The following is a 20,184-nucleotide window of genomic DNA, read 5'->3' as shown; positions in this document are numbered from 1 at the left end:
GATTTTTCACAACACATTTTGCACTGAACATACTACACAGATCTTTTGCTTGTCTGCTTAATTGAGTTAGCTTTTTAGTAAACTGAACATGGGGTACCCCAAGTCCAGTTCTGGAGAGCTACCATCCTCCAACTTTCAGATGAATCCAATCTCCAAATAAAATTAAGTGCTCATTACTATGCCTCTGCTCAGCTGAGTGTCTGCTGGTGTGTAAATTCAGCAAGGTGGTATTGAAATAGTCCATCTGACATTTGCACATTGATGGCTCTCCAGGACAAACTTTGGACATCCCTGTGTGAGCTTGTAGAATCCAGATGTATTCCTCTGAAAAACAATGTTTTTCAGATTTACCACAAGTCCTCCTAAAATAAAGGAAATCAACATTCTCAATCCCTAAACTGTTTTTACATAAAATGTAAGAACATGTGTGTCTGTTTTTAACATCTTCAAGAACAAACTGAAAACAAGCAATAACATCTACATGCTTTCAAACAAGGTTGTGGGGTCATGGCTTGCAGCATTTAAACCATCTCCGATACTTAAGTTAACTGACATCAGAACAGAATAGTAAACATTAAGCACTGCTTAATCCAAATTGAAAAAAAAATATGAAAAAACACTGTGAAAGTGTCTGTGAACAATACTACAGCAGCCTACTAATGCTGTGGCTTTAATATGCACAATGTCCCAAAAGAAATTCAAAAAGTTCAGTCCCTTGAGGTTAAGCTTCCAAAACACAGCCCCCTCATGTTCAAACAAAGACAGAAAATAATCTGTCATTTTGCACAACATACAATTGTCTTTACTGAGAGGTCTGAAGTCTTCCAAACAAATTCTGAACTTTAGGAGACATTTTGTGTTGGTCAAGTTGCATGAAGATTTTTTGAAACACTTCAAATGTGAAGCGCAGAGGCTTCGGATAAGCCAGGTTAAGGGCATATATCAAACCCAGAAGCAGGGCACATGCTGAGGCAACTGAAGTCAGGTCATGCAACACCTCCACTCCCTCAATGACAATGCCAATGTCTTCTGGGGATTCTTCCAATCCCTCTCCCTTCTTCCGAATCACAAATATTGCCAGGGTGAGTTGTTTGAGATCCATCTGGGCATCATCTCCACAGCTGCCCTGTAGTGAGATAAACCATATGTTAAACTTGAAGACTGTAACTAATCTGTCAGTTGACAAATAAAAGCCTTATAAATGCAAGCATTAAGTACAAGTGTACAGCTTGTGAATTGAAGAGAATCGTTTATGGCATCTGAAATATCCTTGATAAATTTTCCAAGTTCAAAGTTGCATTAAAAATTGAATAACTCAAAGGGTGATTTTTAAGGTTTTTAGAAAAGATAATACAAGGATGTAACTTTATATGTGTTTTGTCATATTGCAGGTTTTAGCTTAAACAAATTCATAGATTATACATCAAAGCAGAATAGTAGTCCAAGCCAATGGTCATCTTAGGTTGGAAATCAACACAAAATGCATATTTCTGTTACTTATCAGATATTTTGGAGCTGGTATGAAAATAGCATGACTAAAACATTCTTATTAACTTGTTTGTTATATTGGTGAACAGGAAATGAAGTTGATAGTGAAGTTAGATAATGGTCTTTGCTGAATAGCAAAGCACACCACTGTTGGATTTAAGCAGGACATAACCATGTTAAATTTACAATTCTGACACCAAATCTGCCTGATGTATTAAAACAGATGTTTAAATATAGAAAATGCAGGCCAGAAATAATTTAAAAAAGTACAAGCAACTGACATTGAATTTTTCAATTTTCCTGAATGGGTTAAGATGCGGCTTCAAACCTTTAAAAGAAACTTACACTGTATTCCTTAATAAGGTCTTCTGGATCCTCTCCAAGAAAGGTGATGAGCCCTTTCAGAACACATTCCCTTCGAATCCCAATGTCCTCCACCTGGAGAAAATGTATTGTTATCAATATTCCATATCTCTGACAAGATTTCTGATGTAACAGTAATATATTCAAATACCATAATGTGCAGCCCACATGTCCACCGGGTTAATAATGCTCTTCAAAATTATGCAAATTCCACCTCTGCCAAAATTTATGCTTCAAGTCTCAATTTGTGAAACTAGACTATATTGTTGAGGTTAAGGCTTTTTCTTAGCACAATCTACTAGGACTAATGAATATCATTTGTTGTTTGTATTTTATCTTGCAGCATAAAATTGATATAAGTCTACCATTTAAAAAATTAAAATTTTAAAATAAGCTCAAAAAAATGTACTAAATAGCACTAATTTCTGGCAAGTTGGACAGAAAGGTGTATTTTATGAAATTCATGAATGAACCACAATACAGACTAACTAAATCCACTAAAAATACATAAGACAGTTAAACTTGCTTTTCTTTGAGTGATATCACCTTTGCACAAAGTGTATCAAGTATTAATAATTAAAACAAAAAGTCTGAAAGTAATTAGAGACTTTAACTTCTTTGTTTTAAATTAAAAATGGTAAATGTCCCCCAGTGTTCCTATCGATGATATCCATACCTCATCATAGATTCTCATGATTCCAGCTATTTTTGCACGTGTTGCTCCTCCCTTGGCTTTGATGACTTTAATCAGCTGACTTGAGAGCCTGTCCAACTGGGCAAAGAAAGTCTGCTCAAGGGGAAGAGCCATGAGTCTCAGGAACTCCGCATTAATCTGAGAAACAAAATAAAACTTATTTTGTATCTTACAAAATGACTTAAAGTAAATACTGACCAATCATTCCAAAATCTAAGTAAAAATCCTCAATCTGCATTACTACCTCTTTCTGTTGGAACAGGGCAGGCCATCTGTCCTTGAAATCCTCTATGCCAGGTTCTTCATTCACCACCTCCTGACGCCTGTAGGCAAAGGTATGAGCCATTTTCTCCGCAATGACCTTGTCATTGTTCCTCCTTTTGATTGCTGTCAAGAGTTCAATTCTCTCTTTTTCCATACTTTCTTGTGTTTCTCCCACTGGAAAGGAAGGATAGAAGTTGGCTTCAGCTCGTCTTGGCTTCTTTATTTTTGCAGCGGGAAACACTGAAGTACTGGCTTTGGATTTAAGTGCGTTAACAGACAATTCTGGACATCCCTGAAACTTGAGTAGAGTCCTGTAGTTTCCCATTTTGTACTTCAGCCTTTGTTTCCAACCGTAGCAACCATTGAATGAACCAGGCTCTTTTAAACATGGATGTTTTTTAATCAAGGCCTCTGCAACTACACAGAACTGTGCGTCCTCTGGATAGGCTCTGTATCTGTAGATCTCTTCTACTAATCTATTTAGGATGTCAGTCTTCATTCGTGGGGTGACTGTCAATATTTTGTTTTTTGCCTGATACTCAGAATTCCCCTTCTGTAGCTGACGTTCAGTGTCATACGAAAACATGGGAATGGGAAAGTTGGCTGGCCATTGTTTTGTTCGCGATGAGAAGGATTCAGGGGAGGAGAGGAGTATAGTGTCATTTGAAGCTAAAGAACTGCTGTCATCTGAGTGAACTGCAGAAGAAGATGGAGCTGTTTCAATGACATCAACAAAAGGTTGAACTGCTTCTTCTTGAATCACCTTGACTGTTCCCAAGTCCACAAGGTCAGAAGTTGAGCTGAAGTTGAAGAAGTCATTACCAAAGTCTTTGTCCATATATTGCAGTCTGATGTTGGTCTTTAAACCAAAGGTATCCTTCACCTTGCTGAGAAGATCATCCAGAGAATCTGGTATGCCATTTGAAAGAGTCAGTTTTTCAGTGTTGCTCTCTCCTAGAATCACCTTCAGTCTTGCAGGTTTTGAACTTGCCATGGCAATCTGAAAAAAGGGCATAAAGATGGCTCCACTGGATGTAGAGGAGCAACAGCTCTAATCTCAGCCTCTCCGAGATGACTGAGCTTCTGACCCCATGTTGAGTGAGAGCTCATCAACCCTTTGGAGGAAATTAATTTCATCTCGTTCTTTGACCACCTATTCCTTTTACTTTAAAATGATGTTATTTATCGAAACTATTTTTGAATTAGTTTAGAGTATATGTTTTTCATATTATTGATACAATACAGCATATTAACTAATAACTTAACTTTTTTTTAAATTAGAAGCTTAGTGAAGCAAATATGGCTTACCTTCTATGGTCTGATGATGCTTGGCTCCAGGCCTGGAGAGTGGGAAAGAGAAATTAACTCAAAGTTCCTACAAACATGAATTGCTTATTTTGTTTTTTGCTTTTTTAAGAAAAATGACATCTTATGGATTATTAGCGCAGTCAGGATATTATGCGTTTTATATCATGTCGTCAGTAAGCAGGCTGACAATTGGAACAAATGGCTTCCCTGACTGCAGCTCACGGTGACAAGTGACAAGCAGAGCGCAGTTGCGTCACATTAAATTAGTTTTGCGTATAACACTAACACCTCCGTAACTGTACGTTAAGATTACCCATAAAAAATCAACCTGTCCAGTAGTTCTTGTTATAAAATCTGGCCACCACTGCAGTGCATTAGCTGCTCCCACACTTTGACCCAGTCTAGCTTCCGACCGGAACACGCCAGCAGTTCTCGGTCCACCAGCACCAGCCCTGAACGTCTCCAGTCTAAATCACATTTCATGTTTTTCACTACATACCCGGCTTCCAGCTATTTAAGTTCTTTAGGGTCAAATAAAAAGTACACACTCAAAATAAACGTTCACTAACTAACAGAGCAGTTAAGTTCAAACATGCCGAATAGCGCGGCAAATTACAACTAGCAAATGTGTTCAAAGCAAATAACTGATGATACTTCGACGTTAAAAACAGTTAACTGTTTCAAATTAAAGGTAGAAAAAGTCATTAATATTTTTACACCGTTTAAATAATATTTTGCCATGATGTGTAGAATACTTACTGTTTTACAATCCGGTGGACAGTCGATGGTCAGAAGAAATGGCGGCTGCACAAGCGGTCGGTACAAGAAGTGGATCTGTCTCGGGCAAAGCTTGCGTAATGACGTCAGACGTAAAACTGCATTCAACTTAATTGGTTCACGTCAACTCAAAGTTAACCGTTTGTTTTAGATAAAATGTGTGTCTTTTATGTTAATTGAACTCATGAAAGTAAGTTGACATAACTAAAGCCAAACAATTAAGTCAGGTTAATGTAAAAAAGGCCATAACATTAACTACAGCCCAAATACACTTTTTAGAGTGTATGTGGTACCGTCTCAACATTCTGTCCGTCCATCAGCTGCCATTTTCTTCAACCTGCTCCACTGTTACTGATTGTGGGAGCCCCACTGACGTAGACGCTTTAACTTTCAGTTGTCACCCACCCAGTGTCTCCAACTCCACCCCCACCCATCCTACCAGCCCCTTTTCTCCTCGTCTCCTTTTGTCGTGTCCCACTGCTTTTTTTTTTCCTTCTCTTGATTCCCTGTGGGGAGGAAAATTCCTCTTATCAGCTCCGACCATATGCAGCCGCGCGCGCGTACGTGTGTGTGTTTTTGAGCCCTGTGTGTGCACGGGGATAATCCTTTGCCTCTGATTGGCCCAGCTCATACCCCTACTTTTTTTATTATTATTATTTTGGTGAAGGTGATGACTGGAGTTTTTCTTTCTTTCTTTCTTTGAGAGGCAGCAACTTTCATTTTGGTTTTTAAAGGTTGCGCCTTTTAAATGGCGCAAGAGTAATTACAACGTGAAGCATCTTAGAGTGGCATTTTGGGAAATCCATTAACTCCTGGATAATCAAAAGGAATTTGCATCCATCATCCCATTTGAACGACGCCGCATGTGTGTGTGCGTGTGTGCGTGTGCGTGTGTGTGTGTGTTGTATTAGTACATAGTGACTCACTGAGCCTGTCAGAGGACATTAACATCAATTCAGCTTTTTTTTTTTTTTGTTGGAATCAGCTCGCTTCTGAATTTGCTTTCCTCGTCCATATTTGTGACGCCTTGCATGATGAAGATGATGATGCTGTGGATGGTGGTGTGTGTGTGGGTGTGTGTGGGTGTGTGTGTGTGTGTGTGTGCGTGTGTGTGCGTGTGTGTGTGTGTGTGTGTGTGTGTGTGTGTGTGTGTGTGTGTGTGTTTCCATTCAGCAAAGTCACAACAGTCCTGCTGCATTGGAAAATTAACACCTGTCATTTAATTATAGGATGGCGGCTCGTGGCCAATCAGCGCAGCCGCCGTTATCGAAGGTCAACATTCATTGGCTGCTGTTCGGATTCATTCCTCCGTTCGGAGCCGCGACCACGTGACACGGCCCGCATGTGTGTCAGTGTGCAGACCCCGCCGTTTGCCAAAATTGAGAGTAGAAGAAGAAAAAAAAAAACGAAATTGTCTTTCCCTCCTAGTTGCCATAGTAACCAGTGATTCACCGCATCTGGCAAATTACCGGGCTGTTCTGGAAGGGCGCGAGGGTGTGTTGATGTGGGTGTGCAAACTATAAATGTGTGTGTGTGTGTGTGTGTGAGAGAGAGAGATTGTGTGAGAGTGTGTGAGAGTGTGTACCTGTCCCGCATGCGAAAAGAGACGTTCAAGTGAAAACTAGAAGGAAGACGGGTTGATGAGTGACGTTTCTGGCTACAAAACAACAACAACAACAAAACTATTCCAGAGAACAAAGTCAGTGTCTGTAATGCTAGATATCAAAGTGCAAAACTGGGCAAAAATAAAAGAAGAATAAAATACATAAAAGACGAAAATTGCTTCTCTGTGTTGGGATGTCAAAGCCGGGTTGCAGATTAACATCAACTGAAAGACAAAGAAGAAGCAAACAGGGACCGTTGAGAACCGCCATTGTTTTGTTAAGTACAAACAAATGTGTAAAGCAAAATAAGTGCTTATGATATATCTGTAAAATGGACATGCAATTAAACTGCACAGCACTTGCTTGTATCAGAGCCACTATTGTCCACATTTTGAGAATTTAAGTTGATGAAATTTGCAACATGTCTCATGTTTTCTTCCCTTTATGTTATCGTCACTGCTTTGTATCGTATTGAAACAGATGGCATTAGACTCTACATTGTATTACATTACATAATATTAAAGAGAGACTGACTGAATGTGATTTATATTTTAAAATAATATTTTGCTTCACACATTATCTGCTTAATAGATGGTGAAGCGGCAAAAAATTGCATAAAATTATAAAATATAATGTTACTATTTGACTTAATTCCATTTATGCATTTAGCTTAGAATCTCATAGAGAAGACTTGGTCTGCTTTTGGATGTTTTTCCGTTTTGTTTTGAGCTCCTTATAATGCATGTAGAGCGCAGCTAATGTGATCTGAAGATGATGATTCTCATTTCTATTTTGAGCAGTGCAGCTTTCGCTTCAGAGGAAGCCACTGCAATCTTGGCCTGTAACGCCTTCATAAGGACGTCTCGAAATCGTCAAACAAATATTACGACGAGGATTAAAAATGTCGACGCGTTTACACGGCCAAAACGGACTAAAAGAATTTCAGTGTTCCACTTTGAAACAGCACGATTTTAGTTTAGTTTAATCGAACCTTAAAAATCACAGAACATGCAGTGACTTTCTGAACCAAGGTCCCAAGAGATGCTGCAGAGAAGTACAGCATCGTGAAAACAACCTTTTTTTTTTTTACATTAAAGGATGTAAACATACAGAGTTGTTTTGAAAATGTTTGATATGTTTCCTTTTGTTGTTGTCATGCAACACATTATAAAACCCAGTAAGGGAGAGAGAAACAAACATCAACGGTGATGTAAGAACAACATTTAGTCGTCCGTGTAGACAGCCCGGTTTCCCCTGACTCCATAGGGCATCAGTCTCTTTAACAGCTAAACGCTCCGGTACACACAACCTCTGAGCATGTGTGTGTGTGTGTGTGTGTGTGTGTGCGTGCGTGCGTGCGTGCGTGTGTGTGTGTTTACTGCTTGGTGCGTGGCAGGTAGTGGATTAATCTGAGCCTGTATGTTAAACGCTGGCTCAAAGAAAACCAAACAGGTTCCTGGGCTGCTGCTGTTAAGTTTAATGATTTTTTTTATGGAGCACATTAAGAAGTAAGTCAAAGATGCAGGTGAAGTGACTGTTGGCTACACTGGAGTTTCTTCAAAAGGGCAGTTTTATGTTTGAGCGTCACATTCTGTTATTGTCGTGAAGAGGGCCCAAATGCAGCGTGGTTTGGAAACTTTAATAAAAAACTGGATAACAAAAAACATAGAAAAATCACAGGGAACACGGGGAGCCAGAGCAGAATAAAAAAAATCACCGGGACCAAGAACAACAGGGAAGTAACGGGATATAAGGGTGAAGTAATCACCCTTGTGAACCTATCAAAATGCATAAAAAGCAAAACAAAAGTTAAAGGAGTGTGAACACTTTTTCAAGGTATGTATAGAGATGAGTTTAAGTTTGAGAGTAGACAGCACAGGGCCGCATGTATACCCAGTAGAGAGAATAATGCAAACAAGGCCTTTCACAGTGGCTAAACAGGGGATCAACCTTGCCTTGTTTGGCAGCCGCCCTTTTTCTATAAATCACAGGGGTAAATGGTCTGTGTTTAAGGCTTAAACACCCCTCCTATTATGGCCTGTTCGATGGCTGACGGCGAGCTGTATATTTGCAGCAGTTACCTGTTAAAAACAGACATGCACACAGCACGAGTGAGACGTTTTCGCCCAACGCCCTGGCTCGTCTCCATTCTTGAAAATGATATATCGGAAACGTTTAGCTCCCCCAGCTGAGCGGGGACTTTGACATCTTCATTTTTACTCCACTTTCAATTAAAGCCACCAGTGAACCACAAATAAATAAATAAAAACAGAAGTTATGAGCTCTCTTGGGTTGAGGGAAAGAGCGGAGGAAATGGGAGAACGGGGAGAGAAATGACAACTCCTTTCAGGGAGGAGCTGAGATGGACAGCAGATAGAGGGGAAAGATGGAGGAGAGGAGGAGAAGAGAAAGGTGGAGGGAGGAGGTTAACGACTGATCGGTGTGTGTTTGTGTGACTATGTGACACGGGGGAGAGGCGCACAGAGAGAAAAAGGTGTGTGAGGGCGCCATTAAAGCCTTGTACCATAAATCTACTGCAGTGTGCATGTGTGTGTGTGTGTGAGTGGAGATAACGGAGGGATGTCTCTCTCCGTTCTGCTTCTATCAGGATGATTCATGAATCCCTTTCTTCCTCCTTGTGAAATATTAGAGAGGGGACCTGTGTGTGTGTGTGTGTGTGTGTGTGTGTGTGTGTGTGTGTGTGTGTGTGTGTGTGTGTGTGTGTGTGTGTGTGTGTGTGTAGGGTGTGTGTGTGTGTGTGTGTGTGTGTGTGTGTGTGTGTGTGTGTGATCTCAGTCGGCTTGTACTCACCTCTTATCAGGGTGGACACAAGGTAATGTAAGTGGGAGACTGGTGGCCACCTGAGAAAGGAAAGGAAATGACCCAGATTCCCAGTCACACACACACACACACACACACACACACACACACACACACACACACACACACACACACACACACACACACACACACACACACACACACACAAAACACCCAGAAACGTAAGGAGCGTCTGACAGTGACGGCTCTCTTTGACGGAGGGCCGCGCGGCTGACAGCGGTGATTGATTACGCCACGGTGAACACCTTTCAGCGCTCCGCTCTTCATTTAGCTGACAGTATTGTCTTTATGGCGCCTTGTGTTATGGCATCATAATCGTACCGGTGCCACCGGAGCGCCGGCGGGGGATAAATCTTTATAATCTCTCCCGCTTCCTCGGCGCGGGGCTGCCTCTCTCCTTCGTGACGCTTGAAGGTTGGCCCAACGGTCACCCGGCCTCGGTTTGGAGCCGCCGAGGGGTCGGGCGGCGGCGGCGGCGGGGGGGGAGAGAAAAGTTGAGTCAAGTTTATTTTGCATGGCACGTTTCAGCAACACATTAAAGCGCTTCACAAGATATCAGACTGAATGTTTGCTTCTGTTGATCCAGCTTCGAAATGCCTAAAGTCTGAGTCCTGTGCGGTTAATAGGCTGCGTTCACACTGCAGACTGAAATCCGATATTTTGTCAAATCCGAGTTTTTTGTTTTGTTTTTTTGTTTGCTGGGGCCGTTCACACTGACACTCATGTGCGACCTGCATGTGTTCTGCAGTCTGAATGGGCAAAGGACCTGAAAGTGTTCCCGCATGCGCAGCAGAGGGCACAGTAGCGTCAGCATTTGTATCCGAAACATATCCGATACGTATTGGATATGTATCTGGTACATATCGCATACGTATCGGATATGTATCGAATAGGTATTGAATATGATACGCAAGCGACCTGGGTCGCATGCGAAGAGAATTTGACCTCTGCTGTTCAGATTGTCATGAAATATGGACCCCTCCACGGGACATGGGGAAGATTTTTTCTTTTGCGTTCCCTCGCTATACTGTACTGATCAGTTCATGTGGCATAACTGAATACTGTAAGCCTTTCTTACGGTGGCCGCCATACTTTCTGCTTTAATATAAGGTTTTGCAAGGTTTTTTCTCAATGTGTCTTTGTGAAATATCTAAAGTCTTATATCTTTTTCTTTAGGATAGAAAGGCCCCACAAACCTATGATATAAACAAAAAGTGAACATGAAAACGGCCCTTTAAACCATTCAGACTACAAACACAATAGAGACACAATCAAAACTGTCAGATGATTGAATACCCGTCCAATTAGTTTGGATCTACTTTTTATTTTGTTCCTACTTTTAGAAAGTTTCCATGACAAGATAGTGGCTCCAGGTACAAAGAGTTAATTCGGGTTGCAGTTTTTTCATACTAATGAGACAACAGAAACAAAAGCACGAGTAGGATAAGATAGGACATGAACAAAAGCATTTTTGAAATGTCACATAATTCAAAACCTCGACAGTTCTGCCCCTGAAGACAATGAAAGTGCTCTGCTGCAACCTACAATTGAAAAAGGTTTTTAAAAATCGCTTTTGTTTTTTTCCACTTTGACAAACAGTTCCTTGTCCCAGTGAGCCATCAATCATGTCCTTCCTGCATGTCAATTCATCATGGACGGCGAGATCAAGCTGGGTCAAGCCTGCATTTTTTTCAGCTGCTCAAATATTTCACGATGCAGTCAGTGCACGAAGGAGCATTGAGCCCTTCAGGCGAACACATTTCCACCGTCAGTGGAAAACGCACCAATTGCATGAGGCACTGACAGTATGGCAGACGAGGATGTTTTCAAAACCTATTTCAACAGAACAGTTTTATCTTTGTGTTGAATTCAGCCAGGTTCCCATGTCCTCTGCCCGAGAATTTCAACAAAGTGCAGGTAGTGCTGTTGCCTTGTAGCAACGAGGTCCTGGGTTTGAATTGAGATAGCTTTTTGATAAAAAAAAAAAACGAATAATTAAACCTGCTCCGTAAAATGAGTCGGTATTTACACAGACTTGTATGCATGCGTGCATCTATCTAAGCTTTCAGTTCCGCACTTTTCAAAGTGTTGAGCCGGTAAGGTTGGGATCGCTGCAGCGACGCTTCATGAAGCACACGTTTATGTCACACTAACATTGGGCCTGCTCAATGAGGCGTCGGCTCTATCGGATACTGGGACCGCGCTTCGAGGTTAACAGCCTTTGCATGTCGTCCCTTTTAAAGCTGCTACAGGTTCCGCTGCAGAGCATCTCGTGAAAAGCTGCAGTTTAACAAGACCCTGTTTAATTGGAGACGTCTCCTCAGATCAGACGGACCGTCCGGAGCGAGAAAAAAGTTGTAAACGTGACGAAAAGTCCCAAATGTCACATAACGGTCATATTTTGTTTTAATTTATTTCCTGCTCTGCAAAGCTGAGAGCTGGCTGACTGTAGTCATGATGGGTTCATCCACTGAAACATCTTCTGCTTTGGAGGAGGAGTGGAGTGAGGGGGTAAGGGGGGGGCAATTGGCTGGGGATGAGGGGCCGAAAGTGAAGCCAGAGGAAGGCTGAGAGTGAGGCAGATTAATGGAGAGCGGAAGGAAAAGGAGGGAAAGCAGCTTCCCAGAAAGATGGGCGACGAGTAAAAGAGAGACAAAGATTGAAAGAGGCGAGAAAATGAAGAAACACGGAGATGATGAGTGAGGGATGATGAATGGGGCCAAAGGAGAGACAGATGGGCCGACTCCATCAGCGATTTGGGCGGCAGGGAAATGGAAACGGCGAGTGAAAAGAGGCATTCAGGAAGTCCTGGGATAATGATGACAGACACACTGTGAAATACCCAGAGGCTGGAGTCGTCCTCACAAATAGATTTCTTATTACAAGTAAAGCATCTGCAATAATATAAATATCAGTTGTTTGGCTCGCATAACAGCGACACAAACAAGGGAGTGATTTACGGGGGCCATAAACGGATGTGTCGTTCAGGGGCCGACCCCGACGTCAGAAACAGGAGAGTGGAAAACCGAAGAGTGAAAGAAAACATTGCGTTGACCAAACACTGAGATCTCGTATTTTTTTTTATTTATTTTTTTTTTCCTTTTTTAGATTCAGAAAATTTGTCATCCTGAAGACAATCCTGTAGCATCTGTACAACAGACCAGCTGTCATGTGTAGATATGGGTGGGTAGATGTGAATGTCGTCTGCAAAGCATTGGAAAGAGACTTTGTGCTTTTTAAAAATCCAACCCAGAGGCAGCAGGTACAGGGAAAAAAGAACAGGCGCTAATATCGACCCCTGGGGAACCCCATAGTTCAGAGGAGACACAGAGGAGGAATTCTGTCCTAGATTTACAGAAAAACTCCTGCAGGACTGGTGTTCTGACTCTCGGTGCTGCCTCGTCAGATTTTCCTATCGCAGCACTGTCTGTCGGCGCTACGCATCCAAAACTGCTACCGTCATGTTTACAAACTATAGCGGGTTGTGTCAGTGTTAAATAAATTTGATAACATCATTTGAGTGACGGGACTGAAGTGGAAGCTTAGGAGTTATGATTAGCTTAGCATTTTAACAATTTATATGGATGGCGTAACCACAGAAATACCACTTCCTTCATCTGAATATCCTACCCGCTTATGTGTGCACTAATTCTTTTATTACAATATCCTATGTTTAATTTTTTTAAAATTTAATAAAGCGGCATCAGACAGGGGAATCAGGCTTTTATTGAAAATAAATTAACCAGACATCTACGAACACAGATGACCGCAACTCAAAACTTTCAAAGATGGCGTTGCAAGCCGGTGGATCCACGCTAGTAGGAGTAGCCACAGTTTGCGACATCACGCCAGTGAAATTTAAAAATGCGGCAAAGTAAAAATGCTCCTAAAAGTGCATATTTTCCAAAAGGTAAATCAAGTAAATTGCAACTAGTTACCAACTCTGACTCGTTTTTGTTTTTGCATGACATTCTTCACGATGCTGTGAGCTTCTGCACCTGACATCCATGTCAGGTCACACTGATCATTTCCTGGAAGAAAAAAAGAATGCATTATACATCGCCTTGTCAAGCATACACAAAAGTACACTTGGTGTAAACACATATTGGTTTCGGTGTTCTTTGTGCACCGGTCACAATCAGCAGCGGTCAGGGATCTGGGTCTTCCTTTGTCCTAATTCATGAGTCATGGTTATGTCACCAGTGACTGGCCTTGCATGTCCCTCCCTCCTGGAAAAGGGAAATTTTTCCAACAAGTGAATCAATATTTAGTCTCAGTTATCCATTCGTTATGTGATCTGATTGTGACGTCACCTTTTGGGTCTTTAAACCCCCATTTCTCTCTCTCTCTATCTCTCTCTCTCCTTCTCTCTCTCTCTCTCTGTCTCTGTCTTTTTTGTACAAGATGTGCACTTCCACCTGCATGCAGCACCATAATGGAGCAATTATCCTCTTCAGCCCCGGCGCATTCCTCTGATTGTAATTTGCATTTATTATTAGCCTCTCTCCTGCCGGAGGTTGTGAGGCGTGAGGATGTGGATCCGCGTCACACCGACGGACCTGCACAGATGCTTCCCAAAACATGGGCCCCGAATGCGTCGTACTCACATGCACAGCACAGGAAGTGATTACAAAAGTGATGTTTTATTTATTTTATTTATTTTTTTTTGAGAAGCAGGTCTTTGATAGTGAAACCAAAGCAGGGAAGGTATGTTCAGCGGGTGCTCCTACACGGCTTTTACGCCGTCGAAGTCCTAAGGGGACGTGTCGTGTCTTTCTGCTGTCGCTCTCTGGCAGTGTGGCCCCAGGGCTCATACAAATGGAAATTTTGTGAGGAGTCTCCAGGCACATGGTGCACGCGCCGGCACTCACAGAGAGCCGTGTGCGGAGGACCGGTGGAGTGTGAAATGATTCTGTTATCATGTGGTCTGGGTCGGGATATAATTTCCCATCAACCCTCCACGGCAGGTGTGGCTGCGTCTGCCTGATGATGAAGCGGTGGCGGCGTGTCTGGGTGAATTTCGACGAGGTCTTCCGTCGCTTGCTGATATTAAAAACAAGGAGACGATTTTTTTTCTTATTTTCTGTTTATTTTTTCTTTTTTTTCCACATTTCTGTGATGTTTTTATTATAACTTTTAAAATGAGTTCAGTCTGTTGAGTAGAGGTGCGCGATACGGCACAACTAACACGGAGCAAATAGGGCCCGTATCGCCGATACCAACCCTTTTTATTTAACTTTGATATATCGTCACACCTGTGACGCTTTAGGTGTTTTTTGTCGGATTTTCTTTGAATTATCTTGTTCAAAGCTAATACAGAATTTGGACAAAAGTTATAGGTGTCTACTAAATACTTTAATACAAAAAAATGCAAAAAAAAAAAGGAATCACACTTTCACTTCTTGTTTGAGGTAGAGTTGAGAAACTACAATACAAAAATGAAACCAAATTTCAGGTGTGCTGAGAATAAACAATTCGGTGTTTTCAGCGAACCAAAGCAGGTGACAGAGACCCATCAGCATCTTCTGCGCCTCCATTTTCTGAACGTTGATGTTGTAACAGCTAACAGAAAGTTCCAGCTCTGTCATTACAAAAGTTTTCAAGCGAGAGGTTGCCAACTATCTGTCGACCGTGTCACTCGATCCCTTTCATTTACGGCACAGGAAAAACAGGTGAGTTTAGGCCACTGTTTCACTTTGTCTTCATAACATCATCAAACTATACAAGTAAAGATTGCATGCACAAATTTTGTTTGTGTGTGGGAAGAAGTCAATGTGCAACTGGATTTTTGCCCAGAACCTTTGGCGTAGAGTCTAGATCGATGCCCAGTTTTTCTTTTATACAAATGACTGAGTTTGTATTGGATGTTCAAATTCACAGGTAACACTTTAGTGGGTCGGATTGACTGCAAACACTTACGTTTTGACATCTCCGATCCCAAGGAGATGTCTGAAGACTTCCGCAAAAACAAACCTGTCCTTGATCCAATCAATAAAAGCTCCTCAGCTTTTATATGTCAACAGCATGTTTCCTAATGATCACCAAAATGACCAAATCAAACTTTTGCTTATTTGCTTACTTATTGCCATTTTAAGTCTGGTGAAACACTGTTTCTGTGCTGAAGCCTGGAATATCCCTTGAACATTGGTCAGTGATCTGGAACTGCATTTCTCTCGACTTTGTGCAGATGTTTCAGTCCGACTGTTCCGACCTGGTTTCTGAACATTTTGGGGCTTACATTATGGCTACGAAGGCACGTCAAAAAGGTATCAAAAACCCTTTCAGTTGTGGTCTTACTGTCAACAAAATACGATCACCTTAACCGATGAACAACCTCTGTGTGTAAACGTGTATATCTCAATGTTTTGCTGAAAATATGTGAGAGTTAGCTTATAAGATTTACAATGTTTTACACCAGCCTGTGGAAACTAATAATTAAACTCACTTTCTTGCTGGGTGAACACAATTTTGCTTTTAGTACAAAAGTTTTGAGAGGCGTAAAAAGATTTTTTTTTAAATCTCCATTCATGCATAGCAGGCGAGCGACAGCAAAGTCAAATTGATGATAAGAGAGCGTTTTCAGCACAATAATCTGTTTTCTCTATCCCAACTGTAAAGGTCAAAATACTGGATGATCTAAGCAAGTAATTTAGGTTCATAAATGAACCCAAATTACCATTGTTGAGTATCATTGTTCCAGTGAGCTTGATGATGAGTAGATGACAAAATTAAGCTATTTAAAGGAGCAGTATTATGTACTTTCCCAATACCATTTTATAGCACAATCAAGTAATAGAAATGAAAAGAAACTGTACTTCATAATTCAATGCTTTGAACTTGGGCCTCTGTCTCTTTAAGAAGCTCCTGCTCTTTCTGAAACTCTGCCTTCAGGAAGACATCGTAAGCCCACTCTTCTATTCACCCTTTAGCGACATTATAACCAGTGCTGCGCTGAGATGTAGCTTGCAATGCACCTGATGTTCAGTTCTAGCAGGTTTTTGCTAATTGCTGCTGGCCAGTGTGAAGGAGCCGAGAGCCGCTCTGTGAGTCAGGAGCTTGTAGACGTCAGCTCAGAAGAGGAGATTCACCCTGGAAGGTGGGACTAGGTCCACCCAGCTAAATGATTTCTCAAACAAGCGTGAAATAATCAAAGAAACAATCCAGGTGTGTTTTTGATGAGGGAATTGCATCATAACGTGGAGTAAATATCAGAAGATCATCTCACATTTAAGTAAGTTGTGTTGAAAAACAGATGCATTTAAAACACAAATGCAGTGAATTCAAAACTCTTTAGAACTGCAGCAACTAGAAAAACTTTTTAACAAACCAACTTTTTTTTTTTTACTTCCCCACCTCAACAACCACAAAAGCCCACATACAAATGAATCCACGACTTTATCATCTCCAACTCTCCAGTGGAGAGTTGGAGAGCTCGAGGGTTCGGCGGCCGAGAAACTTCACCGCACCGCCTAATTGGTGCGAGTTTCTGCGGGTTTTGGACGAGAGACAAGGTGAAGGCAAACACATTTAACTGTCTTCAGCCAACCTCAACGCTTGCCTTAACACTGCTTCAAACTCTGAGGGATAAGTAAACAATCCTGTCAGTCATGAGCTAAATTAGCATCTAAGAGATGGCTCAGTCTTTTAGCCCGCCAATCTAAGACTCGGTGTCTTCTCAAGATCCCAAGACAGGCATGAAATAATACAGCCGAGTGCCAAGAAGACCTGAACCTATTACAGCCACACAACAACTTATTCCACAAACTCTCCCTCGCTCTCTCTCTCTCTCTCTCTCTCTCTCTCTCTCTCTCTCTCTCTCTCTCTCTCTCTCTCTCTCTCTCTCTCTCTCGCTGCATGCTGAGTTGAGACTGAGGCGAGTCATTTCGAAGTGTGCGCGGCTAATGTAGCAGTTACAGCTACTTATTGGATGAATTATGGCTGCCACCGAGGGTGGACAGGAACAGTTACTTGAGGGAAGCTGTGAAACCGCCAGACACTGAAGCTTAAAGTGTTACAAACACTGCTCTTTGTGCTGTGAGTGGCTTAGCTGTGCAGCATTTTATTTCCTAAACGGCGATTTAGCAAGTTGGAGTAAAAAGAGGTGGGCTTGGAAAACATGTCTAAGGTTACGAGTTGAGGTAAATGACGTCATATACGATGTTGCTGTAGCTAAATGAAGTGCACCTTTTTAAAAGTCTTTTGGTTATGAGTCTAACCAAAGTCTAACCGAGAGGTAGATACACAGAAGATGTAAAGAAAAGAACCAAGTAGTGAAAGAAATAGCAGGTAGAAAGGTAGAGTAACTATGGCAAAAACAACAATGAAACTAGAAGAGAGAGAACATAAATAGTGACAAAAAATACTTACCAAATCTAACAAAATAAACCGAAGGCCTACAATGAGAAACAAAACTAATAGAAGAAATAAACTAGAACAAAAAGCAAACAAATCCAAAACTCAAACACTTGAACTCACCGAAGTGTTTGTAAATGATCTGGTGTTCGTCAGGGTCTACACACAATTATAATCACACACAAAACACCACATACACACATTCCACGCGACCAGTGTCTGACAGAGATGGAGCACTAATGGAAAAGAGGAGCGTTTTGTTTGTCAGCATTTGCAAGTCAGCGTGAATCAAGCAATCCTAATTTTATTAATATCAATAGGTACATTTTATATCAATTTAAATAATAATGTTTAAGTATTCTCATATACTAAAGTTACTAATACAGTGATATTTGACCAGCTATTGGCTGGCATTGGCACACAGCCAGTCAATGGCCGCCACTTGTTTTTCCGTACTGTCAATAGTGGAGGTAAGAAAGATGCTAGCTTCTGCTGCAGTGCTAAGACAGTTGCGACTGTACTTACTGATACATATCAAGGTATATGTAGTGCTTGAATTGTTAAAATAGGCACTTATAAGTGTTTTAGAGGGGGTGCTCAAGTATTTGAGGATTTTAGCTACTTGTGGTTGGGGTCCACGGCCCCCCATGAATACCGTCGGTCCGCTTTCATCCCCTGTGTAAAACGGGATCTATCTGCCCTGCCTCAGGCTTTCTCTGTGTCTATCACTGTTGTTAAGAATTAAAAGATGAAGAACTTGATTTAGCTCTTTAATTAATTCTTTGTCCCGACTTCCTGTGTCTGTGTAAGTGTGCAGAGAGAAAAGAGCAATCATACGACATCAGACTTCAGATATTCAGAGTTTTATCCAGAGAAAATCAATGCAAGAAGAATGTTACAATAATCATCTCACCTAGAATATCAAAAGTCCAAGACATTACAAAACAGAGACAAAGAACTGAGTAAAAAAGACAGAAGATGCATCCTCCGGGAAACTCTCACTCAGCACAAAGAGATTCCAACTTCTGCTGTGAAACAAACCATTTTTTATAGACTGCATATTCTCCTCATTTAAATATATGCATTAGGAGGTGTGTTCTTTTCCTTTGTGTGGGCTGTCTCAATGTTAATTTTATTACCTCCTGCTAAAGAGCCCCAAAAGCAGATATACGGCAAACCCTTCTCGTATCAGCCGCTGTCCAGTTTGATATATGATTGCAGCTGCAGCGCTATCTGTGCCTCAAAATGTTTCCACAAGAAAGTAGTTTGTATTTTTAACCAAGCTTGCACACAATGTAATGCTAAATAATGACTATAAGTTTGGATCTAATAAGTAACTAATTAAAAACATTCTTAAAGAAATATAGTTAATTCTAATATAGATAAAATTATTTATAAAAAGTTTTAAGATCCTAGTGAACTTTTGAACCATGCTAAGGAATTTGTTAATTGCCTGGCAGACAGACTCTCTGTCTAAAGAGATTCTAGGCCTGTCTTTTCTGTAGAATCCTCCCTAAGAATTTATATAAGTTCAGAGATTCAGCAGTTGTTTTAGTTTGGATCTTTATCTAAATTTATGTGAATGTAGAGTGTACTTTAACTTTCTATGGTATATTTCATATGTATCAAAACTATCCTGTGCAGTATTGTGCTAATTTAAAATATTATTTCAACACTGTGAAAAGACCAAACAAGACCGTTCCTGCAAACTAAACCTGGAAATGAGTCTCTAGTTTGCCTGAAGACAAAATGTTAAGAAATGTCACTGTGCAAGTGTAATGCAACGCCCACTGAAGAGGTTCACGTGATAAAAGTCTCAGGCTGCCCCAGAAAGGAATGTTTTGGACTTCAGCCGTTTCAAGAACACAACAAATATCAGGAAAAATGAACGCACTTCATTAAAATGAGAACATTGAACACAAACCCTGCGGAAGTGCAAAAAGTTTGAGTTGCATCAATTTCATAATATAAATAGTTTGTATTCAAATATTAAAGTCAGGCTAAAAGTTTAAATCGATCATTTACGGTTTCTCCGTGGACAGGAACCGTTGGAGACGAGCAGCCAGCCCGATGTTTGAAGTTGCCGAGGTCTGACGGCAGCTGGTCAAACAAGCTTTCACCTCGTTTGGCCCTTTGTGCCGGCTGTGGTTTGATGACGGGTGACAGGAGAATCGGCGGCATCAAATTTCTCAGCGCAACAAGACGTCGCACAAAGGAAATTTTTATCTGCCACGCTCAAGTTTTAGGCGAAACTCACACAGCCACAGCAAAGAAAGCAGACAAACAAGTTCAAACCTGTTTTTAATTATGTAAGGGCCCCAGTTATGATGCTGCTGGATTGGTTCAAAGAAAAAAGAAATGAAAAGAGTTTTTGGAAAGGTCCAGTTAGAAAACAAAATGTGCCGAACATCAACAGCGAGCAGAACAGAAAGATGGGAACGCCAATAAATAGACATCGGACCTGCTGGGGGGGGGTTTGCTTTGTTATCTGAA

The 20,184-nt window shown here is 41.2% G+C and overlaps 1 protein-coding gene and 1 long non-coding RNA gene across 2 annotated transcripts; both read right to left on the bottom strand.

Moving 5' to 3' along the window:
• Positions 1–3,587, bottom strand: LOC129362210 (uncharacterized). The gene is made up of 4 exons (XM_055033642.1): positions 2,790–3,587; positions 2,528–2,683; positions 1,834–1,926; positions 1–1,126 (listed from the first exon to the last, which is right to left on the bottom strand). Exons 1-4 carry the CDS (start codon positions 3,393–3,395, stop codon positions 803–805), a joined length of 1,179 nt encoding a protein of 392 aa, XP_054889617.1. The 5' UTR covers positions 3,396–3,587; the 3' UTR covers positions 1–802.
• Positions 3,588–3,718: 131 nt separating this feature from the next.
• On the bottom strand, positions 3,719–5,022 carry LOC129362216 (uncharacterized). Its single transcript, XR_008606201.1, has 3 exons — positions 4,877–5,022; positions 4,118–4,149; positions 3,719–3,809 (listed from the first exon to the last, which is right to left on the bottom strand). It is a non-coding gene; the product is annotated as an uncharacterized LOC129362216 (long non-coding RNA).
• Between the last annotated feature and the right edge of the window lie 15,162 nt (positions 5,023–20,184).

This window comes from Poeciliopsis prolifica, unplaced genomic scaffold (genome assembly GCF_027474105.1).
Source record: "Poeciliopsis prolifica strain line A6 unplaced genomic scaffold, Auburn_PproV2 SCAFFOLD008, whole genome shotgun sequence".
In the NCBI taxonomy this organism is placed as follows: domain Eukaryota; kingdom Metazoa; phylum Chordata; class Actinopteri; order Cyprinodontiformes; family Poeciliidae; genus Poeciliopsis; species Poeciliopsis prolifica.
Note: the sequence above shows the minus strand (reverse complement) of the source record. Positions and strands in the feature narration are given on the sequence as shown.

Coding starts and splice junctions, on each gene's coding strand:
- LOC129362210 (XM_055033642.1), bottom strand. CDS start 3,395: ATGTTTTCGTATGACACTGAACGTCAGCTACAGAAGGGGAATTCTGAG. Junction 2,684..2,789: donor CCCTGTTCCAACAGAAAGAG/GTAGTAATGCAG, acceptor TTTGTTTCTCAG/ATTAATGCGGAGTTCCTGAG. Junction 1,927..2,527: donor TCATGAGAATCTATGATGAG/GTATGGATATCA, acceptor CATTTTCTCCAG/GTGGAGGACATTGGGATTCG.